This window comes from Chiloscyllium punctatum, chromosome 6, assembly GCF_047496795.1.
Source record: "Chiloscyllium punctatum isolate Juve2018m chromosome 6, sChiPun1.3, whole genome shotgun sequence".
NCBI classification, from domain to species: Eukaryota; Metazoa; Chordata; class Chondrichthyes; order Orectolobiformes; family Hemiscylliidae; genus Chiloscyllium; species Chiloscyllium punctatum.
Window position 1 is genome coordinate 27,238,150 of NC_092744.1, and position 25,748 is coordinate 27,263,897.

The following is a 25,748-nucleotide window of genomic DNA, read 5'->3' on the forward strand; positions in this document are numbered from 1 at the left end:
CAAAGGCTTTTCTCATTGGAGTGAAGAAGGATGAGAGGTGATTTGCTGGAGGTGTAAAAGATGTTGAGAGGCATAGAGTGGATAGCCAGAGACTTTTCCCCATGGCAGAAATGCCTATCATGAGGGGACATAATTTTAAGGTAATTGGAGGAAGGTTTAGGGGAGATGTCAGAGGTAGGTTGGTGGGTGTGTGGATGTACTACCAGCAGTGGTAGAGTTAGGTACGTTGTGCCAATCCAGGATTCGTTTATAGTACTATGAAGGGTATAATAAAAAACCGGCCCAACGTCGAGGGCCAAAGTGCCTGGCTTGTACTGTGCTGTACTGTTCTATGTCTGATATTTATAGTAAGACCATTTTAAATGATTATTTTCTTTCTTTTTCTGTATATAATGAACTTTGTTGCTTGGCTAAAAGTAAATTAGCAGCTGCTTGTGAATGTGTCTAATGACTATCAAAGTAAACAAATAGAAAATTAAAATTTTATCAATGCAACTTTCAGACAGGGGTCTCCCTCGTTCAGTATTAACCATAAACTGGGATTATTCTAGTTTTCAAATATCTGAGACCTTGCTCTTTTCTTAGATCTGTACCCTTCAGCACACATCCATCTGATCACATTGCAACTTCAATTCCAACTTCTTGTACATCTTCTATTGTATCATCACCAATAGCTTTTAACTTATCCTGTCAAGGTGAGGGCTTTACTAGTTTAACTCCAGTTTAGTAGCTGCAGCAATACATATACCTGGACTAGAAGTGTGAAATCTAACCTTAGTTGTTCCTGGATTGTTGCAGCCAATTGCTAATTCTTTCAATATTCTTTGTGTGGGGAAATTTCTTGAGCATGTCCAGGTCAGTAGTGGAGGGTTTGATCCAAGTGGCAGTTTTTTCTAAACACTTCTAATGCAAAGACTGCAATCACATTGGTAAATGTCACTCCTGTCCTTAGTTTTCAAATCTGCATATCACAGAAAATGATCACGGTGGATCAATTGGTCCAATCAGACAGAATGTTAATGAGTTAGCACTTACAAGTTAATAGTAGTTCTTTATGTCCCTGTCTGAACTGAACTGTAATAATGGCAATGGTACACTTGGTGAAGGTGGTCTTGAGCATTTCCCCCTTGATTCGGTGCAGTCCTTGTGGTGAAGATGTTTCCATAGCAGTGGTGGTGAGGAATCACAGAATGTTGAGTTTACAATGATCTATGTCCACGTCTGGATGAGAGGTGACTTGGAAGAAAATTGCAACCTAAAAACATTCCCATGACAATGTTGCTGTGGTTCATCTGAGTGTGCTGGGGGCGGTGCTGTCAAAATTGTCCTGTCTAAGCATTTCCATTGTCAAGTAATGTTTATAATACAGTGAAACATGCCAGAACGTGGGCGGCACGGTGGCGCAGTGGTTAGCACTGCTGCCTCACAGCGCCTGAGACCCGGGTTCAATTCCCGCCTCAGGCGACTGACTGTGTGGAGTTTGCACGTTCTCCCCGTGTCTGCGTGGGTTTCCTCCGGGTGCTCCGGTTTCCTCCCACAGTCCAAAAATGTGCAGGACAGGTGAATTGGCCATGCTAAATTGCCCATAGTGTTAGGTAAGGGGTAAATGTACATGTAGGGGTATGGGTGGGTTACGCTTTGGCGGGGCGGTGTGGACTTGTTGGGCCGAAGGGCCTGTTTCCACACTGTAAGTAATCTAATCTAAACACTTCTCTGAACACAACTAAATAACAACATTTGCCAAAGTTAATTCAAAGTAATAAGTCTTGAGGAGCATCTTACATGGTGGATGGGGGTGAGGGGAAAGGTGGAGAGGCTTATGAAGAGGATTATTAAGGTTAGGACTAAGACAACTGAAAGCACAGCTGCCAACACTACAGCGAATAAAACTGGATTTTGGTGCAATTAACATTGTCACTTGTACCTGGGTCCTGCCGCCATGTTCCGGCGCCATCTTAGATTACAGGATTGTACATATGGTAAAATACTTAATACATTAATATTGAACTGACATTACTAAAACTTTGAACCCGCTTCAAAAGTTCACCTTTCCCTCTTCGTAGCCATCAGCCTGTCTGATTGTTCCCATGGCCTTGGAAATGTCAATGTGTTCCGTTTCTGCCGCAACTGTCTGTGTCGCTTCTGCACGTGCCGCCTGCGATCTCGAGATGGTCGTACTGCGCGGGACATCAACTGGCTCCGGGCCAACCGACCGACCGGGGTCCCGGCTCATCTTCTGATGCCACTACCCGAGATGGAGCAGGGATGGGTCCTGGCCTCTGGGCAACCAGAACCAAAGACAAAAACGTGGCAGAGATACCCGAGCTGGAAAGACAACAATGAAGCCGTGCGGATGCACCCGGACCCACCACACGAGCCCAGGAGCTGCCGAACTCTGCTCTCAGGACCCGAGCGCGGTTGTCCCAACAGCCGCCATCTTGGAATTATTCTTATTCTCCTTGTCAGAAAACCACAAGTCTTAGTGTATTGAACACTGTCACCTCTGTGTGCTACAATGATGACTGAATACATTCACCATAAACCGATCACCTCCAGAGTGTTTATTTTTATTTAAAGGCACCAGAACTGGAGAAGTGCAGGTAACCACCCAGCGTTGCAGCAATATTGCCTTTTGATTTTCCTTGCTGTGAGTGACCTGTTCGCCTTTATGTTCTTCCTTATGATGCTGTATGACCATGCAACCTGGAGATGATTGGCAGTTGGGCAGAAGGAAGTTAAAGTTCCTCTTCATGGGTCATACGTTTTGGGAATTCTCTTTCCCAAGGAGTGAGGAGACTGGGGTCTATCAATATTTTTTCAGGTAGAGACGGATTATAGGGATTCACAGGCTGCGAGGGTGCAGAATACATGTGAATATGGAATTCAGGTCACAGTCAAATCAGCCTTGAAGGTATTGAATGATGTAACAGTGTGGCGGGATCTAATGACCTCTTGCACGCAGTTTGTGCTCACATAAGGAGGGGGGCAAGGGCATGGAGAGATTTGAAAAATAAGGAGGTGAATTTTAAAATTGAGACATTGTTGTACCAGTAGCCAATGTAAGCCGGTGAGCACAGGAGGACTAGGTGAAGGGGACAGGAGGTCAGCCTGGATGCAGGTGACTGGATTTTTCAGAGGAGCTAAAAGTTATGGAGGGTAGAAGATGCAGCCTCTCCTCCTCCATGTAATGAATTGTCCGGTTGCTCATCTCTGTTCCTTTTGAGAATCTCCTCTAATGCTTGATAGGGGTAAAATGGATATTTCCTAAATCGCACTGAAACCAAATTGTTCTTTGAGTGCCATTGACACTGCTTTGATCTGCATCACTCAAATATTTTTGAACTCAACTGAAAAAATGGCCCTGGAAACTCTTGACCTGCTGGCTGCCCTTTCATCTAGAGTTTCTAAACTTACCAACAAAACATTCCTTTAGAACCCTTTGGCACAGGGAGCAGACAGTTTGTAAAAACGTGCTCCCATTGTATACATTCCTACAGCCTCAGTGAACCCACAGCAAGATATGTTTTTACAGAACGGTGTACACAAACCTCAAGAACATTGGATAGAACTGGAGCAAACTAAAAGCTTTCCAATTCTGAGCTGGCTGGTGCAAGTGCTGAATTTAAACATCGACAAATGGCAACACTGTCCATACAGAATCCCTCCCAACATTGCTATTTTTGAGAACAAGCAATTTCTCCTCGCCAACAACAGCTTGCACTCATAAAGTGCTTTTAGTTCATCCCTGATGGGTCCTGCTTTCTGTGGGATGGATGTGTATACGGAACTGGCTGCTGTGGGTATTGACTCCTAGAATCAACTGAGGCACAAGGCAGCCATATAGACTCTTAGAGGTGTACAGCACGGAAACAGAGCCCTCCATTCAACTCATTCACACCGACCAGATATCCCAACTTAATCTAGTCCCATTTGCCAATACTTGGCCCATATCCCTCTAAACCTTTCCTATTCATATACCAATCCAGAAGCCTTTTAAATGTTGCAATTGTACCAGCTTCGACCACTTCCTCTGGAAGCTCGTTCCATACACACCACCCTCTCCATGAAAAAGTTGCCTCATAGATCCCTTTTATATTTTTCCGCTCTCACCCTATGCCTAAGACCTCTAGTTCTGGACAGTCCCACCCCAAGGAAAAGACTTTGTCTATTTACCCTATAATTTTATAAACCTCTGAGGCCATCCCTCAGCCTCTGACACTCCAGGGAAAACAGCCCTAGCCTATTCAACCTTTCCCTATAGCTCAAAATCTGGCAACAACCTTGTAAATCTTTTCTGAACTGTTTCAAGTTTCACAACATCTTTCAGATAGGAAGGAGACTAGAATTGCACACAGGATTCCAAAAGTAGCCTAAACAACATTATGCAACATGATCTCCCAATTCCTGTACTCAATACTCTGACCAATAAAGGAAAGCATACCAAACGCTGCCTTTACTATCCTATCTACCTGTGACTCTACTTTCAAGGAGCTATGAACCTGCACTGTACAAGTCCTGCTAAGATTTGCTTTCCCAAAATGCAGCACTTTGCATTTATTTTGTGCCTATGCCCCTTTTAAACCTGCCCAGTTTAATCCAAAAACAGTGCTGGAGAAACTCACTGGTCTGGCAGCATCTGTGGAAATAGAAACAAAACCGAGTTAACTGCTTTTCAGAAGATGCTCTGAGGAAGAGTCATATTGAGTTCAATGTTCACTCACTCACTCACTCACACACACAATCTCTCTCTCACACACAATCTCTCACACACACACACACACACACACACACACACACACACACACACACACTCTCTCTCACACTCACACTCACACTCACACTCACTCTCTCTCCCCCTCTCAAGTTCCCATGGAATCTACTTTGATGGCATAGCTCTGGTTCTTACTCAGTAGTCCAAAGAAACAATATCCCCTGTTTTAATCTGTGAAATTTCCCTTTAACATTTTCCACTCTGAAGAAAACAATCTCGGTTTTTGCAATCTCTCCATACTCACTAAAATCTCTACTCCCTGGGCTCTTTTCTATGGATTCTATCCAAAGCTTTGACATCCTTCATAAAGAGTTGGACACCCTGGCCCGTCTGAGGCTGAGGGGTGACCTTATAAAGGTTTACAAAATTGAGGGGCATAGATAGGATAAATAGACAAAGTCTTTTTCCTGGGGTCGGGGAGTCCAGAACTAGAGGGCATAGGTTTAGGGTGAGAGGGGAAAGATATAAAAGAGACCTAAAGGGCAACCTTTTCATGCAGAGGGTGGTACGTGCATGGAATGAGCTGCCAGAGGATGTGGTGGAGGCTGGTACAATTGCAAAGTTTAAAAGGCATTTGGATGGGTATATGAATAGGAAGGGTTTGGAGGAATATGGGCTGGGTGCTGGCAGGTGGGACTAGATTGGGTTGGGAATCTGGCCGGCATGGATGGGTTGGACCGAAGGGTCTGTTTCCATGCTGTATGACTCTATGACTATGACTTAAGGATATTTTGAGTTTGAGAAGTTCTAATATAAACGCATATCAATTTTTTGGCTTAGTCCTTTGACTCTGTCTCTTTATTAATATGGTCACTGTTGCAATATGGGACAAATATCTTATTGAAGATAAATAAAATAAAGAGCTGCAGATGCTGGAGATCTGAGACAAGAACAGAAATTGTTGGAGAAACTTAGCAGGTCTGGCAGCATCTGTGGAGAGAAAGCAGAGTTAACCTTTCAGGTCCAGTAACTGACAAAGGATCATAGGACTTGAAGCATTAATTCTGCTTTCTCTCCAAAGATACTGCCAGACCTGCTAAGTTTTTCCAGCAGTTTCTGTTCTTGTTTCAAACTTAAAGTTCTGTATGTCCCCATCAAGCAGCTTCTCTGAGATGAGACAGTAATTCATCATCTCTGCATTCCAAGTACCTCCAATGTTATCCTACCACAGGAGTACTGTACATCCTTCTGTCATTAGGCAATGACTCCTGGAGAATAAAAACAAAACAAGAATTAGAAATAAGCAGCAGATCAGGTGGTATCTGTGGAGAGGGAGCAACAGATCCGTGATCTTTCTGTTCGAACTGGGGAGCCAACAGCTTCTGTAGGCCCTGCCTTGAGGGATGTTGTACACACTGTCACAACCTTGTGGAGGCAGCGCTGTGGACATTTAGAATACAGTGCTTCAATCTTCCTCCCTGCCATTGTGGACTGGAGCTGGGATCCCAGCAGTAGCAGCTCGTAGCCGTCGGTACTAGGGGAAGACCCAATACTCTGCCAGTGCCATTGACATTTAATGAGACCACTTGGGACCTTTGCCAGGCCCCTGCCTCAGCCAATGTATCGGAGACAGCATCATGGTGGGAAGTCAAAAATAAACAGTTCCAACATGTGATCCTTTTTGTTTCAAAAATGAGCAACATGACAAATGCTTTGGAGCTGTTTCCCTGCACCCCGAGTCCTGGAATAGTTCTGATCACTTGTGAAAATATATTGGTTGAGGCCATCAATGAATGCTGCCACCATGTGGTGTCCTCCATCTCTTTCTCCCTGATTTGAGCATTATTACCTTGCTCTGTTGACTGCTTGTCACCCCTAATATTACAGCGAATGTGGAAATGGCTGTGAAACAGGACTCCCTTCCAATACAGTCTAGGTCAGGTCTCCCAAATGGTTGCAAGAGATGTCCTCTCCAAATTGCAGTACTACTTTTGAACTGCACTGAGTGATTGTCTGTCTGGATTAGGCACTACTGTGCCTGGAATGGGCTTGAACTCTCTGCCCTCTGACATGGGAAAGAATGTGCAACAGTGATTGGTGCTTGCGGATGTATGTTGTGTCTCAGTTCAGCATCAAAGCAAGTGGCAAAAGCACAAACAGTGAGAATTCATCATTGAATGATTACAGCTTACAGGAAGGCCATTTAACCCATTGTGCCATTGCTGGCTTTCATAGAATCCCTACAGTGTGGAAGCAGGCCATTCAGCCAATTGAGTCCAAACTGATCCATCCCATCCCTGTAACCCTGCATTTCCTAAGGCTAATCCACCTAGCCTGTATATCTCTGGATAGTATTGGCAATTTACTATGGCCAGTCCACTGAACCTTCACATCGTCAGACTGTGGGAGGAAACTGGAGCACCAAGGAGAAGCCCATGCAGAGACAGGGAGAACATGCAAACTCCATACAGACTGTCACCTGAGGCTGGAATCAAACCCAGGTCCCTGGCACTGTGAGGCAGCAGTGCTAACCACTGAGCCACCATGCTACCCCTAAAGTGTAATTAGTGTACTGCCCCTCTTCTTCACTCTCTTTCCCATGCTCCTGCACCCTCCTGCTTAATGAGTGTTTTGAATATCAGAATACTATATGTCTCCGTAAACTGCCACTCTGCCCATCATATCTCTGCTGGCTGAAAATGGAGCATCTCGTCCTCATATGATTTCCCAGCATTTGGTCCCTATCTTTGGAAGTTATGATTCTTGAGAGCATATCCAGACAACTTTTGAAATCATATGAGGGTATCTGCTTCAGCTACCCTTTTTTGGGAAGTGAATTCCAGACCCTGACCAGCCACTGGAGGGAAAACATCTTTTTTCCAGTCCCCTCTAATTCTGGACAGACTTGGGAGGAAATTGGAGTTCAAGGAAATACTTGGTAAGGCTATACTACAAGCTGAAGGACAAGTATTTTAAATAGTCTCAGCAGCAGGAACAGCAGATGATCCCCTTCTTTTGAGGACCAGAATGAGTGGAATGGCTTGCTTTCAGATTGGACAGTGTTGATACTTCTGGAGCATTGTTTGGAACCTAATTTGGAATGTAGCATGGATTGGAAGGGGTTAAATCTGTCAGTTTGGTGGAGGACATTCTGTAGCATTGGAATGTTGATTATGAAATCTTTTCCATTGAGCTGTTAAACTCTGGGCTGAATAAATTCCTCAGGAATTACCTAATGATGTTCCGGTAGGTTCAATGGTTTCTATGGCAATCGTGCAGTGAATATATTCTGCCTGGAGGCAAAAGGGAAGATGGGCCTCCTGTCACAGTCACCGTTTTTCAGCCTCAGTATATTTCTCATTTCCCAAACCAAGAGAAGCTCTAAGTACAGAGAGGTTTTCTAGGAGCTTTGATTTGAGAAAGTAAGGAGAATCTTATTTCCAAGTGCAGGGCTTATACAATTAATGGTATGGCCGTAGGTAGTGTTGTAGAACAGAGAGATCTAAGGGTTCAGGTACATAATTCTTTGAAATTTGTGTCACAGGGTAGCTAAGAAGGCATTTAGCATGCTTACCTTCATTACTCCGACCTTTTGAGCTATAGGAAGAATATTATTAAACTGGAGAGGGTTCAGAAAAGATTTACCAGGATGTTGCTGGGAATGGAGGGTTTTAGATTTAAGGAGAGGCTGGAATATTTTTTTCACTGGAGTGTGAGGTTAAGGGGTGACCTTATAGAAGTTTATAAAATCATGAGGGGCATAAATAAGGTGAATAGCAAGGGACTCTTTTCTAGGGTGGGGGTGTTCAAAACTAAATGACATAGTTTCAAGGTGAGAGGAGAAAGTTTTAAAAAGGACATGAGGGCAACTTTTTTACACAGTGGTTTGTGTGTGGAATGTACTGCCTGAGGAAATGGAGAATGCAGATATAGTTACATCATTTAAAACACATTTGGATAAGTACGTGAATAGGAAATGTTTGGAGGGATATGAACTGAACACAGGTAAGTGAGGACTAGTCTAGTTTGGGAAGAACGTAATAGCAGGAGTAGGCCATCTGGCCCTTCGGGCTTGCTCTGCCATTCAGTAAGATCATGGCTGATCTTTTCATGGACTCAGCTTCACTAACCCCCGCTCTCACTTTATCCCTTAATACCTTTTATTGTTAAAAAAAAATCTATCTTTTAGCTTTAAAAACGTTTACTGAAGTAGTGTCAACTACTTCACTGGGCAAGGAATTCCATAGATTAACAACCCTCTAATTTTGATGAAATGCCCTCTTGTCCTAGTTTCACCTGCCAGTGGAAACATCCTCTCTGCTTCTATCTTATCTATTCCCTTAATAATTTTATATGTTTCTACAAGATTCACCTCCCACCCCCTCCTCTCCCCCCCCCGCCCCCCCCCATTCTTCTGAATTCCAATGAATATAATCCCAGTCTGCTCAGTGTCTCCTCATAAGCCAATTAATGGTATGGCCGTAGGTAGTGTTGTAGAACAGAGAGATCTACAACACTCTCTGTTGTAGATCTCCTCAATTCCAGAACCAACCTAGTGAAGTTCCTCTGTACCCCTCCAGTGCCAGTACATCCTTTCTCTGTAAGGAGACCAACACTATGCACAGTACTCCAGGTGTGGCCTCACCAGCACCTGTACAGCTGCAACGTAACCTCCCTGCTTTTAAACTCAATACATTTAGCAATGAAAGATAAAATTCCATTTGCCCTGCTAATTACTTGTTGAACCTGCAGACGAACTTTCGGTGATTCATGCACAAGGACTCCCTCTGCACAGCAACATGCTGCAACGTTTTACTATTCAAGTAATAATCCTTTTTATTGTTACTCCTACCAAAATGGATGACTTCACATTTATTAACATTGTATTCCATCTGCCAGGCCTTTGCTCACTCACTCAAAGTATCAATGTTCCTCTGCAAAGTTTAAGCCCACTGCACACTTTGCTGTGCTAATCATCTTAGAGTTATCTGCAAACCTTGACACACTACATGTGGTCCCCAACTCCAAATCATTTATATAAATTGCGAATAATTGCAGTCCCAAAACCGATCCCTGAGGCACACCAAAAGTTACTGATTGCCAGCCAGAATAGCACTTATTTATCCCCACTTTTTGCTTCCTGTTAATGAACCAATCCTCTAATCATGCTAATACTTTACACATAATGCCATGCATCTTTATCTTATGCAGCAGCCTCTTGTGCGGCACCTTGTTGAAGGCCTTTTGGAAATCTAGGTATACCACATCCACTGGGTCTCCATTGTCCACCTTGCTCGTAATGTCTTCATAGAATTCCAGAAGATTTGTTAAGCATGACCTGCCCTTCATGAACCCATGCTGCGTTTACCCAATAGGACAATTTCTATTTAGATGGCTTGCTATTTTTTCCTTGATATTAGACTAATGCATCTTCCCCAGTACAGAGGCTAAGCTAACTCGTCTAAATTCTAAATGTCTACCTCCCTTATTAAACAGTGGCATCGCATTTCCTGTTTTCCAATCTGCTGGGGTTGCCCCAGAGTCCAATGAATTTTGGAAAATAACCACCAGTGCACTTGCTATTTCTCCCACCATCTCTTTTAGTACCCTGGGATGCATTCCATCAAGGCCAGGAGACCTGTCTATCCTTAGCTCCATTAGCTTGCCCAACACTACCTCTTCCATGACAATGATTGTTTCCAGGTCCTCCCCTACCTTGGTCTCTTTGTCACTTACTGGCATGTTATTAGTGTCCTTCACTATGAAAACAAATACAAAATATCTGTTCGATGCTTTGGCTATTTCATCATACCCCATAAATAGATGCTCCACTTCATCCTATAAAGGACTAATGTTTACTTTAGTCACACTTTTTCATTTTATATTTATAGAAACCTATGCTATCTGTCTTTGTATTCTGTGATAGAACATGAGGAAAAAAAACTATCTTACTTTTTATCGCTCTTTTTGTGGTTTTCTGTTGACCTTTTAAAGTTTTCCCAGTCTTCTAGTTTCATTCCACTTTGTTTGCCTTTTCTTTCAATTTGACAGCCTGCCTTATTTCCTTTGACACCCATGGCAGATTACCCCTTTTCTTACAGTCCTTCCTTTTTACTGGAATATACTTTTGTTGAGCACTTTGAAAAATTGCTTTGAAGGTCCTCCACTGCTTGTAACTATCCCACTATAAAATCTTTGTTTCCCTATTTTAGCCAAGTCCTTCCTAATTCTATTGTAGTTGTTCTTGTTAAGGACCCTGGTATTGGATTTTATCTTCACACTCTCCATTTGAATTCTAAATTCAACCATATTGTGATCACTCCTTCCAAGAGGATACCTGACTGTGAGGTCATTCATTATTCCTGTCTCATTACACAGGACCAGATCGAGGATAGCTTGCTCCCTCGTCAGTTCCATTACATACTGTTCAAGAAAACAATTGCGGATATTCTCAATTAATTCCACCTCAAGGCTACCCTGACTGAGCTGGTTTGACCAATCGACATGTAGATTTAAAATCCCCCATGATAATTACTGTACCATTTTTACAGGCATTAGTTATTTCTTTGTTTATTGCCCACCCCAATGTAATGTTGTAATTTTGTGGCCTATAGACTATGCCTATCAGGGACTTTTTCACCTTAGAATTTCTAATTTCCACCCAAATGGATTTAATCTTATTCTCCATAGAACATATGCCATCTCTCAGCATGGCCTGATGTCGTCCTTTAATATCAGAGCTACACCACCTCCCTTACTTTCCTGTCTATCCTTCCAAATAGTCTGATACCCCTGGCTATTTAACTCCCATTTGTGACCATCCTGTAACCATGTCTCAGTAATGGCTACTAAATCATATTCATTCACGATGATTGGTACCATCAACGCAGTTACCTTGTTGCAAATGCTACGCACATTCAGGTAAAGTGCCCTTGTACTAGCTTTCTTACACTCATGATTTCCACCATCTTGAATAATATCTCCTGAGTTATCCTTCCTTTTTACTACTTTCATAGTCTGCCTTAAACTTAAACCCTCCTGTATACATGCTAACCTGCTGCTTACCTTTTCATTTATCACTGTACTTCCAGTCTTTTTCCCTTTCCTGCCACCCCCCCCCTCACTCATTTAAAGTCCTAGAGACCATGCTATTTACTCTTTTCACTAGAATACTGATTCCAGATCACTTCAGGTGGAGTCCGTCCCATCGGTACAGATTCCTCCTCCTCCCCCTCCCCTCCCCATTCCAAAATGGATGCCAATGCCCCATGAAATGGAACCCTTCTTTCCTACTCCATTTCCTTAGCCACATGTTTGCTTCCCTAATTTTCTTATCCCTCAGCCAATTTGCATGTGGCTTGGACAGTAATCGGGAGATTACAACGCTTGAGGACCTGTTCTTTTGTTTCATTCCTAGAGCTTGATAATCCCCAAACAGATCCTCCAGTCTAGCCTTGACTATGTTGTTTGTCTCCCTCCCACTCCAATATCCTTTCAAGCCAGTCAGAGATGCCCTGCACCTGGGCATTGGGCAGGTAACACACTATACGGGGTTCCCGATCGCCTTGCAAACCATACTATCTCCTTAATTATAGACTCTCCTATAACTACCGCTTATCTTTTTGCTCTCCCTCATGAATGGCCTTCTGCACCATGGTACCATGGTCAGCTGGCTTATCCTCCCCATAGCCCTTTTCCTCAAAGCTTGGTTGGCATGGACAAGTTGGACCAAAGGTTCTGTTTCTGTGCTGATTTTTAGAATAATCTGTTAGCTTCATGGTCACAATGACTTCTTAATTTTTTATTTGAGGAAGAGAAAGAGTTAGAAAGGCAAGACAAAGTTTAGGGAGGGAATTCCAGAGCTTTGGGCCTAGGTGACTATGGACACATTTAGGTATTGTGAAGCAATAAAATTTGGGCTGCCCAGAGATCTTAAAAGGTCATAGGCTAGAGGAGATAGGGAGATCTGGGGCTGTGAGGGTTATTTATTCCTAGGATGAGAGCATCACTGGCTAGGCTAGCATTTATTGCCCATCCCAGATACAGTTAAAAGTCAACCTTATTGCTGTAGATCTGGAGGCAAATGTAGGCCAGACCAGATAAAGATGGCCGTTTCCTTCTCTAAAAGACACTAGTGATCCAGATGGAGTTTTCAGATGATTGACAATGGATTAATGGTCATCGTTAGACTCTTATTTCCAGATTTGTTTTTAAAATTAGATTCTAATTTCACAATCTGCTGTGGATTTGAACACGAGTCCCCATAATATTACCTAGATCTCTGGATTAACAATCTAGCAATAACACCATGAGATCACTGCTTCCCCATTGAAATAGTGTAAAAATTGCTGTGAGAATTTTGACATTTGAGGCACTCCATATCTCCGAGCCAGTGTTAGTCAGTGAGCACATTATTGATGGGTGAATAGGAGATAGAAGTGGATGTGCCTTAGTGGCATGTGGGTTTTGGGCTGTGTGAGCCATGAATCTGAAGCAGTACATGTCAAAACAGCTGACTATTGGCCCTCTTGGAGTGAAACTAAAAATTTGTACTGGTGAGAGTTTTCCAACTGGAGCAACAAGTGAAAAGCAATTGCTTACTTTTGGTTTATTGATTGCTTCAAAAAACCGAGATTTTGGAAAGCTTTTAGTTTCATTTCACAGAAGACCTAACTGGAGTTAGAAGAACAGTTTCTCCTGGAAAAACTGATTTGTTCATAAGAAAAATGTTACTTCAGATGTGTTTAGATAAAGCCCTGAAGAGATTCTTTGATGCTAAGAAGGTTTAAGTTCTGTTGTGGGAATAATCAAGGAAGAAACTACCAACCTCCTAAGACCAGGAATTGAATAGAACAGTTAAGTCAAACATAGATGTAATAGGGAAGGGAACTCTTCTTGGTATTTGACTATTATAAAGGGTGTTGTAAATAGACTGGATTTTGTTTTGCCATGTGCTTTTGAAATTTTTTGCACTATGTATAAATATCTTGGTTTGTTCTATTGTAGGAGAAAGTGAGGACTGCAGATGCTGGAGATCAGAGCTGAAAACGTGTTGCTGGAAAAGCGCAGCAGGTCAGGCAGCATCCAAGGAGCAGGAGAATCGACATTTTGGGCATGAACCTGAAAAAAGATTCCTGAGGAAGGGCTCATGCCCGAAACGTCGATTCTCCTGCTCCTTGGACACTGCCTGACCTACTGTGCTTTTCCATCAACACATTTTCAGCTTTGTCCTATTGTATCTTTGTTCCTTTTGTGTAGTAAACCTCTGTTTTATTGCTAAAATTAGATCTGCAGCATTGTATGCTTATCATTCAGTGAAAGAAAGCCATTTTCAATTTTTAGGAACAAAATACGATCTATCAAATCAGATTTCAGGTTGGGATCTGACTTATCCTGAAGTAACATCAAATATGAATGTATATTTGGTCAGAATGTTATCTTGGGGTTAGAGTTCGTGCAAACCCAGAGGGAAGAATACAAAAGGAAACAGAAATACCAGGAAATGTGTGTACCGGTCATACTGGAACACAGTGCTGAAGTGTAAAAGAGGAGTCTTAGCATTATCTGCCATTTGCAAGTTTCATTGGTTTTTTCCTTCTCGGGAGATTGTGAACTATGAATAGTTACCATGCCAATGGAATGGAGTTCCTGATCGAGACTTTGAAACAAAAACTTTGGTAGTTGCGATAATTAATTAATCGGAGGAAATTTCTGTTCATCATCTTAGTGAATGGGTAGTGAGAGGAGGTAGTGAGCTGGAGCTAAGTGTCATTAGCACACACATGAACATTCTTGCTGTGTAATTGAAAGACATGCTCAAAGAGCAGAGATCTAGGTAAGACAAATACCAGCAGAAACTGCAGGAGTGGGAAGGGGCAATAAGCAGATTCTATTTTGGGTGAATGTGAATGGAGTCTCACCCACTCAACAGAAAGGCTACACTTAAACTGAACAAAATACTGAGACATTATTGGTTAAAATTGCCATTAACATATTTTAAACTCTGCCATTTGCTATTATAAGAAAGCAATTAGAATTCGTAACCAGCTGCGGTTTGACAATTGTCTCAGTTTTCTTACAAGAAAAGTCTGGTGTCTGTCAGCTTGCTTTTTAAAAAAAAAATCCTGGTTCATTAAGCTTCTGAAGTGATAAAAAGCCAGCTATACTTATGCAGTCCCACGCTAACATGATTAACTTTCAATTATTCTCTGAAGTGGGCCAGTAGATCATTCAGTTCATGTTGGTCCAGCAATGGATCAACGATGTGGCCCATCATAATCGTCACGGTGCAATTGGGTTAGAAATGCTGACTGTGCAAAGCCACGTCAGCATCCTGAGAATGAATTTCTTATTTTAAAACAACCATGAAGCCCAAGTCAAGTCCAATTTGTTTCAAAAATGATGCATGCTTTTGTTTAAATTGAGAAGGTTTTGGTGGGTTTCATGGTGCTGATGTGTTTATGTAGGATTCTTGAACCATATCAGTGCTGTCCAGCCAGCTGGCACAATGTCTGCATCTTAATGTCCAAACCCGCAAGCTACAAAAATCCCGACTCACATCTCCAGCTGTGAGTAATACTCCTGAAGAAATTTTGGATTTTCAATTGTAACCAGTAGCTCAGACGCTTGCGTTGCATTAGGCGCAGGAAATTGTGACAAAGCCCACATCGATGACCTGAGCAAATGATCCACGCTAATCTTCACAGTACACTGCTGAAGAGCAGGGCACTTATTGGGGAGCCTCAGGACTGAGGGAGCTCTGCGCTGTCGAAGGGTCAGTTCAGGGCGTGAGCTGTTTGCAGTATCTTGCTGTATATAAATTTGCTACTGCATTTCCTACATTCTAGTTACATCATTAAAGAGCTTCATGGATTGTAAATGTTTTTGGATGCCCCACATTATGAAAAATGCAATAAAGAAGCAAGCTTTTCTTTTTCTCCATAATTTTCCATAGCAATACAAAAGGATTACATTGATTTAATACTTAGAACATAGAACATAGAACATCATAGCGCAGTACATGCCCTTCGGCCCTCAATGTTGTGCCGACCTGTGAAATCAATCTGAAGCCCATCTGACCTACACTATTCCATTCCTTCCATATGCCTATCCAATGACCATTTAATTGCCCTTAAGTTGGTGAGTCTACTACTGTTGCAGGCAGTGCATTCCACGCCCTACTACTCTGAGTAAAGAAACTACCTCTGACATCTGTCCTGTTGGCCATTGCCAATGTCTAGATGGGTTAACAGCCACTGTTGAGTTTGTTGCTGGCCAGGCAGATCCCAGATTTGATCACTGCTCTTTACTGAGGAACATTCTGAGCATCCAACCCTCCTCTTGAGGACGGGAGGCACTGAGTGGAGAAATTGTCTGGGATCCCTGCCAGTGACCCCTACCCCGTGCTGCTTGTAAAAAATTGTGTGGCTCATTTACGTGAAGAGAGAATATAGAATATTGGGAGGCCTGGATAAAGCAGACATGGAGAAAATGTTTCCACTAGTAGGAGAGACTCTGACCTGAAGGCACAGCCTCTGAGGGAAGGGATGATCCTTAGAACTGAGATGAGGAAAAATCTTTTTAACCAGAGGGTGATGGCTCCATGGAACTCATTGCTGCAGAGATCTGTGGAGGCAAAGTCATTGGGTGTATTTAAGAAGAGGTTATTTGGTTCTTGATTAGTAAGGGAATCAAGAGTTCTAGAACAAAAGCAGAAAGATTGATTTGAGAAACATATCATCCATGATTGAATGGTGGAACAGATTCAATGGGCTGCCAGGTCTAATTCTGCTCCAATATCTTTTATGGTCTTTATGAGAGGATTTGGCTTGGGTCTGAAGCCGCCACAGTTTGCTAATCTTCTAGTAATTGCTGCCCTAAACAGCAGATGAGGATTGCTGTTGATCCCACCTTCTTGAAACCAGAAAGGGCAGTTGTAATGTTGAAACTGAGGCCTCACTGTCTCCCAGAACATTGCTCTCTGATACCCTGCCTGTGATTCATCTCCATAAATACTAAGAAGAATTCTTTAAAAATCTTGAGAGTGATTTCTAACCTTCATTTCATTTCTCCAGTTTGAAATGCTTTGCTTTCATCATTTATTTGTTTATTCCTTTACTCACTCAGTGAACCTTCTGGTCATTTCTATAATTGAAAACAATATCGGATCTTACTATCCAATCCTGGCCGGAATACCCCCCACTTGCCTTGGTGCAGCTCCAACAGTATTCAAGAAGCTTGTGTCACCATCCATGACAACACAGTTCGCTTTGGCACCAATTCCGTCACCTTCGCCATCACCACTGACACTCAGTAACAGCAATGTGTACAATCTATAAGATGCACTGCAGAAATTCACCAGTGCTGTTTAGATAGCATCTTCCAGACCAACAACCACTTCCAAATAAAAGGTCAAGGGCAGTGGTTACATGGGAATACCATCAGCTGCAAATTCCTCTTCAAGCCACTCACCATCCAGATATATCACCGTTCCTTCACTGTCACTGGGTTAAAATGCTGAAACTTCTGTGCCCCAATCCCAACCTCATTGTGGGTCTACCTACAGCAAATGGACAGTAGTGTTTAAGAACTCACCACCATTTTTCATGAGTCAGATAGCCAATGATGTCACATCATTTGTCAGATTAAATTTTCTTTAAGTATTTCACAAGGATAAAGTAAAATGTAATTGACTTTTGTCTCTGGTATTTTGTTTGAAAGCAGTGATACCTGCATATCTCTGAGAAAATATATGTGATTCACTGAAATGACCTCAACATTCAACGATTGGAATTTATTCTCTGATTGTTCTCTGGCCTATTTCACTCTGTCCCTGTTGCTGTGTAAATATTGACCATGAGTGTCGCTGACAGTTTAACTATTCGGCCATGGAACATATTGCCTCGAATTCTACTTCTCTTCCTGTTTAGTGATTACGAAGAGACACATTCATTGTTGGTTCCTATCTAATGACTTTGTATTAGTTTAAGATACATTATAGAGAGACCGTGCAAAGGGACCTGTTCATTTATCTTGCATTGTATCTGTTTGGGAGAATTTGATGGGTCAGTGTGGAGAAAACTTTACCTGGTATCTAACCTCATGCTTTACTTGTCCTTGGTGTGTTTGATATGGATGAGCCTGATCCTTATGTTTAATATTTCCAGTCTAAGCCTCACTTAGGGATGGGAAATTGGGCAGGACATGGTTACTGTGCTGTTAGAGACGCTTTTGAAGAAGGGAGGTAACCAAGATGCACCATTTGAACTCATGATCCTTGTAAACACACACCATGAAGGTGTGTACTTGGGTTGTTGAGTATTCTACAATCAGACAGTGTTTTCTTGACATTGTGTCGGGGGACAGCACTCTTCGTCTCCTAAGACAGAGCCCTGGATTATTGAGGGAGTGACACACACACACAAGTTGAAATATTAAAGTGAAGCTCAGCCTGTCCTTTCATTAGTGTAAAAGCTCCCATGGCATAATTCGTAGAACAATCCAAGATTTATCAATACTCAATCCTCAAACAACAGACCTGAAGAGGGGTCACTGGACCCAAAAAAATCGACTCTGCCTTCTCTTCAGATATGCTGAATTTTCCTAGTAAATTCTGTTTTTGTATCAGCTGATTATTTGGCCATTTTCACATGTCTGTTTGTGGGAGCTTGCTGTGCACAAACTGTGTGTTTCCTGCAGTACAACAGTGATGTAACAAATTCAAGGTATTCCATTGAATCCCTGGGACTGGATCAGGTGTACCATAGAAGCTTGTGGGAAGTTAGGGAAGTGATTGCTGTCCCCCTTGCTGAGATATTTGAATCATCAATAGCCACAGGTGAGGTGCTGGAAGACTGCAGGTTGGTTAACCGATGCCACTATTTAAGAAAGGTAAGAAAAAGTCAGGGAATGATGAGCCTGACATCAGTGTTGGGCAGTGTGGGAGGGAATTCTGAGCATCAGAATTGACATGAATTTGGAAAGGCAAGGACTGATTAGGAATCGTTAGTATGGCTTTGTGTGTGGGAAATCATGTCTCACTAACTTGATTGAGTGTTTTGAAGATGTGACAAATGGGATTGACGAAGGCAGAGCAGGGGATGCTTTTTATATGGGCTTCAGTAAGGCATTGGACAAGGTTCTGTGTGGGGGACTGGTTAGCAAGGTGAGATCACATGGAATACAGGGAGAACTAGCCATTTGGATACAAAGTTGGCTCAATGGCAGGAGACAGAATGGTGGTAGGGGTTGCATTTTGGACAGGAGGCCTGTTACCAGCAGTGTGCTGCAAAGGTCAGGGCTGGGTCCACTGCTTTTTGTCATTTTATGTAAATGATTTGGATGTGAGTATAGAAGATATGGTTAGTAAGTTTGCAGATGACACCAAAATTGGAGATGTAATGGACAGCGAAAAAGGTTACTTCCGAGTACAACAGGATCTTGATAAGAGTGGCCAATGGGCTGAGATGTGGCAAATGGAGAATCTAGATAGATGACAGGTGCTACACTATGGTAGGGCAAATCAGGGCAAGACTTATACACTTAATGGTAAGGTCCTGGGGAGTGTTGCTGAACAAAGAGACCTTGGAGTGCGGGTTCATAAGTCCTTGAGAGTGGAGTCGCAGGTAGATAGGTTAGTGAAGGCGGCATTTGGTATGCTTTTCTTAATTGGTCAGTGCGGTATGTTTAGGAACTAGGAGATCATGTTGCAACTGTACAGGACGTTGGTTAGGCCACTTTTGGAATACTGCGTGCAATTCTGGTCTCTCGACTATCGGAAGGATGTTGTGAAACTTGAAAAGGTTCAGAAAAGATTTTACTGGGGTTGCCATGGTTGGAGGGTTTGAGCTTAGGGACAGGCTGAATAGGTTGGGGCTATTTCCTCTGGAGCGTCGGATGCTGAGGGGTGACCTCAGAAGGTTTTATAAAATCAAGAAGAACATGGATAAAATTAATAGACAAGGTCTTTTGCCCATAGTAGTGGAGTCCAAAACTAGTGGGCGTAGGTTTTAAGGTGAGATGGAAAAGGTTTAAAAGGGACCTAAGGGGCAACTTTTTCAGGCAGGGGATAGTGCGTCTATGTAATGAGCTGCTAGAGGAAGCGATGGAGGTGGATACAATTATAACGTTTAAAAGGCACCAGGATTGGTATATGATTAGGAAGAGTTTAGAGGGATATAGGCCAAATGCTAGCAAATGGGACTAGATTTATTTAGGATATCTGGTTGGCATGGACGAGTTGGATCGAAAGATCTGTTTCCAGGATGTACAGCTCTATGAGTCTATCTTTAATAGGCTAATTCTGGTGTATTACCAGTCAGAATTTGGCCATGTGACTGCTTTATCCTGAGATCACCTTCTTCAATCTCTGCCCTGCCTTGTCTTTAAATCATTGATGTCAAAGCTCTGCCTGTTGAACAATTATGTTCTTCACTTTTTTTTGTTTTTTTTTCCATAGCTACTTTAAAAGGATTTATTTTGTGGTTATTAATGGCTAGATCATCTCCTACTGTAATACATTCCATTTGGCCTACTTCATTTTGTTCAGAACCAGATCCAACATGGCTTCCTCCTTGGCTGGGAGACATAGTGATCAAGAAAGTTCTGTTTAAAATTCCTTCCATTTAGCACCATGTTTTTCCCAGTCTATATTTGGAAATTTAAAATGATGTAATATTGTTACTGGATTTTTGTTACATTTTTTTTTAAAATTCCTGACAAATTTGTTTATCTGTCTCTCTTTCTGTATGGAGATCCCTATAAAGAAAATCCCAAAAATGTACAACTTCCCCTCTGCTTCCATTCAAGCCATGTAGATTCATTCTGAAAACCAACTGCTATGTCCTTTTCTATTTCAGCCTGTAAGAGTACCTTTGGTTAACATTACTGCTGTAACTTTTCCTTCTGTCATTCCTGACTATTTAGTAAACAGGAATATTGAGAACCATGGCCATGTTGACCTAAGCACCTCATCGTCCCATATGATGTGGGCTACTTACAGCCCACTAACTTTAGAATTAAATGACATGTCATTTAATACTGTCTTTTGTCATTTTTGTTATTTCCTTCAAACTGGTCCTTGCAATTTTTTGTTTTCATTTTTAATGTTACTGTTGTTTTAAATGTCTTCAACCACTGGTTTAATTTCTGCTATTTTTCTGGCTTTCCAGGTGAACATTCCATGATAGCTCTAAATTCAGCAAGAACATTGACCCTAGCTTTTGTCTGTGTATAACCTGTCAGTCTATAGCTAAGCAATCCTGTGTCTGCTTAGTCATATATTTTTATCTGATGTGCCATTTAGGAATCTGTTGCAGAAATAGAATCCTAGAATCACCACAGGGTGGAGACAGGCCGTTTGGCCCTTCAAGTCCACACCAAGCCTCAAAATGAGCATCCCACCCAGCGCCACCTCCCTACACTATCCCTGTAACCCTGCATTTCTCATGGCTAACCCACCCAGCCTGATGTGGAGAAACTGATGTTGTACTGGGGTGGACAAAGTTTAAAGTTGCACAACACTAGGTTATCGTCCAACATGTTTATTTGGATGCACTAGCTTTCGGAGCGCTGCTCCTTCCTCAGTTAGCTGTTCTAGCCTGCACATTCCTGGACACTTTGGTCAATTTAGCATAGCCAATCTATCCTCACCTGCACATCTTTGGATTGTGGGCGGAAACCTAAACACCTGGAGGAAAGTTGTGCAGGCAAGGGGAGAATGGTGACTGTCTGTCTGTGTGGAGTTTGCTCAAAGGGTGGAATCAATCCCGGGTTGCTAGCCCTGTGAGGAGCACTGCTAACAATGAATCCACCCTGAAGACACTGATTCCTTGATGTTCAAACATCTGACAAAGACAATAAAACACAAAGAAAAGGACATCAAATCCACAGAGATGTAAATCACAAAGGACCGAAGCACTGGAAAAACTCAGATAAACTGAATGAAAAGTATTCAGATAAAAATAAATTGAAATCAAACCTACCATCAAGAGAGTTTCAACAGTGACAGACCTGTCCCCACCAGTTCTGTACCCCAGGGTTGTACAGTGACAGACCTGTCCCCATCAGTTCTATACCCCAATGTTGTGCAGTGACAGACCAGTCCCCAGCAGGATTGTATTCTAGGACTGTGCAGTGATAGACCAGTTCCCACTAGTACAGTAACCCATTAGTAGACAGTGACAGACCTGTCCCTACCTTTTGAACACTGGTGTTAAAATATGAACTACTAAGTATGTGCAGAAAGAAAGAATTGTTAGAGTGGAAAAGGCGGCTATTTGGCCAATCCTTCTACACTGACTGTCAGTGTCATTCTCTTGAATTCTCTGTTTAATTATGCACATTGTTCCTTTGCAAACAACCATCTAATTCTCTTTTGATGGTTTTAGTTAAATCTGCTTCCACCACACAATCGAGCTGCACATTACAGACCTTTTTTCAGTTGCAGCCTGAAAATGCTTCTCCCCTGATCGCTTCCTTGTTTCTTTACTAATTACTTTGAACCTGTGCCACTTTATCCTTTTATGAGTGGGAACAATTTATCCTTGTTTAATATCTCCTGTTACGCAGTTAAAGGCCCTCTATCTAGATGCATATGATTTACTTTGTCATTAGAGAGATGAGCCTGCAAGGTGACCAAGATTTGGAGCTGAATATTTAAGGAGATTGGGTAGCCTTTTAATTAAGAAAGGGAGAAAGTGAGGACTGTAGATGCTGGAGATCAGAGCTTAAAAATGTGTTGCTGGAAAAGCACAGCAGGTCAGGCAGCATCAAAGGAACAGGAGAATCGACATTTCGGGCATAAGCCCTTCTTCAGGAAGAACACATTTTTAAAATTAAGAAAGGGAGTCAGTATATCAATAAGAGAGAATCTTTGATTGAAAGATCAAATGTGAAATTAGCTTGGGTGGAAACAACAAATGAACAGTAAACATCATTGAGAGTTATTTATAGGACACCACATAATAGTGGAAGTGGTAGGCATGCCACACATCAGGAAAATAAATATGTGCTTTGCATGATTACTTTAATTTTAACACAGACTGGGTTAAAACAAGTCAGCACAAATGCTCCATGGATGAATTCCTGAAGTGGGCATAAGATAAGTTTCTGGAGCAGTAGCCAACTAGGAATCTGACTAATTTGGATTTATTATTCTATAATGAGAAAAGGATAATTAATAAAATTCTTGAAAAAAAATCTTTGGGAAAAAGTGACCAGAATTTCACATTGTTAGAATGTGATGTGGTTTACTTTGAAACCAGAGACTTAAATTGATGGAAGTGATTTATGAAGGCATGGGAACCTAATTGGCCATGGTGGATTGGAAAAATACACTAAAAATATTTATTATAGACAGGAGGTAGATGCAGTTAATAGAAGGTCTATACATGGTTTACAACTAATACATATTCCCTTACACCACAAACACTCAAAATGAAAGGTAAACTACTTCTGGCTAACAAAATAAGATTTCATTAGAACAAAGTAATTGACTTATAAGGGCGCCAGAAAAAGTAAAATTGAAGATAGCAGTTATTTAGAATCCAGCAAAAGTGTGCGCAGGTGCACAATTGGGAAGACAATTGGTATGTTAGCCTTTATCACAAAGGTGTTTGACTGCAGGAGTAAATATACCTTGCTGCAGTTGTAGGGAGCCTTCGTGAGACCACACCTGGAAAATTGTGTATGTTTTGGCTCCCTTACCTAAGGAGGGATACACTTGTCACAGAGGGATTGCAACAAAGCTCATGAGATAATCACCGGGATGGCAGGATTGTTTGATGTGATCCATCTAAATTTTAAAGAATGAAAAGTGATCTCATTGAAACTTACAAAATTCTTACAAGTGTGACAGAGTGAGGTAGATTGGATGTTGCCCTTCAGTGGGACATCCAGAACAAGGGGATAGAGTCTCAGAATAAAGGGATGGCCATGCAGGATTGAGATGGGAAAATTTGAACACTCCAGGGGAAGCGTGTGCTTGGAATTCTCTGTCCAGAAAGGTTCAATCATTGAGCAGGTTCAAGACAGAAATCAATTTGGTTTTGAGGCTAGATACATTAAGGAAATTAGATAATATGAGAAAACAGTGTGGAGCTAGATGATCAGCTATGTTCTAATTGAATGGCATAGCAGGCCTGATGGGCTGAATGGCCTAATCCTGCTCCTATGCCCAGATTTTTCATGATTTAGGAGATGCCGGTGTTGGACTGGGGTGTACAAAGTTTAAAAATCGCACAACACTAGGTTATAGTCTAACCTGTTGGACTATAACCTGTTGTGTGATTTTTTAACTCTGATTTTTCATGATTTTGAATATCAATCAAATCTCCTCTTCAACCATGGTCTTATTGAATGACAGAGCAGGTTTGAAGGGTTAAATGTTTTATTTCTGCTCTTATTTCTTGTGTTCTGTAAGCAGTTGGTGGATGAGAGTCAATGATAGTCAATAAATGTGATGACGATGGATGGGACTTGATGCTGCATTTTTGACCAGTGATTTTGTTGCTGTCTCACCAATGGAATTCAAGTGTAAGCTTACTCTGACATAAAAGGCTTGTTTTAAAAATGTCATCAGGCAAGTTAGAGAAGGAGTAGATAGAAGTATGTGAGGTGCAGTGTGTGTTAATATGTCAATGCTAATGTGCTTTCAGCTATACAATGAGAGGCTTTATTAACACAGCTGGTAATGTCTGTAATGTTTGTTTCCAGCTCAAGGAATTGGATAAAGCAGCTGCAGCAGCTCACACGTTTTTCCAGGCGAATCCTGAGCATATGGAAATGCGGCAGAATCTAGAGCGATACAAGCTGATGAAGGGAGTGAAGGAATCTCACTTCGTCGATCAGGATATGAGACCATACATGGTAAAGAAAGAAATAGAGTGTGTACCAGCAAATGATACTGGAATGTCAGGGAAATATATTGGGGGGTGCAAGATTCTGTAAAGTTAAATTTGTAAACCACCCAGTTGATTGGCAGTCATGTTTTTGCAATTGAGCTGTACAGAGAATATTGGGTTGTACTACCAATGGGGGAGGTCTGCTACTGTATAACAGTGGGGTATAATACTGCTGGGGACTGGTCTGTCACTGTACAATCCTGGAGTACAGTACTGCTGGGGACAGCTGTCACTGTATAACATTAGGGTACGGTACTGATGGACAGTCTGTCACTGTACAACCCTCAGGTACAGTACTTGTGGGGATTGGTCTGTCACTATACTGGGGTACAGTACAGGTGGGGACAGGTCTGTACCTGTATAATCCTGGGGTACAGTGCTGGTTGGAACAGGTCTATCACTTAATGCTGTTTAACCCTGATTCATGCATGTTTGTCTCCTGCAGTGACCTGAATATCACTCCGCTTCATCTCTGAGCATCTTGAGTGAACGCATCTGTTTGTCTGTCATTATGATGCAGCTAAAACTGAATATGTTTCAAAGAAAAAATATTTTCCTTTTAAAGGAACAGTTTGTTTCTTTTGGAAATTTTGAACATGCTTTGTCAATTAATGATTTGATTTTGAGTTGTTTCACTGAACAAACTCTCAATCTTGTCTCATTTATATCCAGGTGGCCTTCAGTACTGGTATGAAACATTATGATGAAGAACAATATGCCCTAGCTATTGATTCATTCGAAGAGGCACTGACTCAGTACTGGGTCGCTGAGACTGAGTGTCGTGCATTTTGCCAAGGACCACAGGAGTTTGATGGTAATAATTACCCAGCCAAGAGTTTTCACCTTTATGAGCTCATCACAGGTATGACATTCTGAATGTCTCCACGTGACTTGCATTTATCAAGCACCTTTTGAGAGTGTCCAGTTATCTCTGAACTCTTTGTAGTCGACATATTATTTTTTGAACGTTGAAAATGATTTTAAGTTTGAGTCAGGAATCTGAAGTACAGGTATTTCTAGGCCCTGACCCTGATCTACATCTACATTGTTCACAGCCTTTAAATGTAAACGTCCTAATCAGGCCAGAGATGAATTCAGTGTCAAGTGATTCGAGGAGATGGCAGCATGAAGAGTAA

At 41.9% G+C, this 25,748-nt stretch overlaps 1 protein-coding gene across 2 annotated transcripts in view; it reads left to right on the forward strand.

Moving 5' to 3' along the window:
- Positions 1-25,748, forward strand: part of p3h2 (prolyl 3-hydroxylase 2) — a 153,377-nt gene that overhangs the window by 88,730 nt on the left and 38,899 nt on the right. The window contains exons 1-3 of one of the 2 annotated variants that reach the window (XM_072572187.1): positions 2,164-2,600; positions 24,425-24,577; positions 25,285-25,474. In XM_072572187.1, coding sequence (XP_072428288.1) covers positions 24,488-24,577; positions 25,285-25,474 — 280 coding nt within the window. In that variant the 5' untranslated portion in view covers positions 2,164-2,600; positions 24,425-24,487. Of the gene's footprint in view, positions 1-2,163; positions 2,601-24,424; positions 24,578-25,284; positions 25,475-25,748 lie in introns of those variants that run through there. The other variant, XM_072572186.1, reaches the window with a different exon arrangement.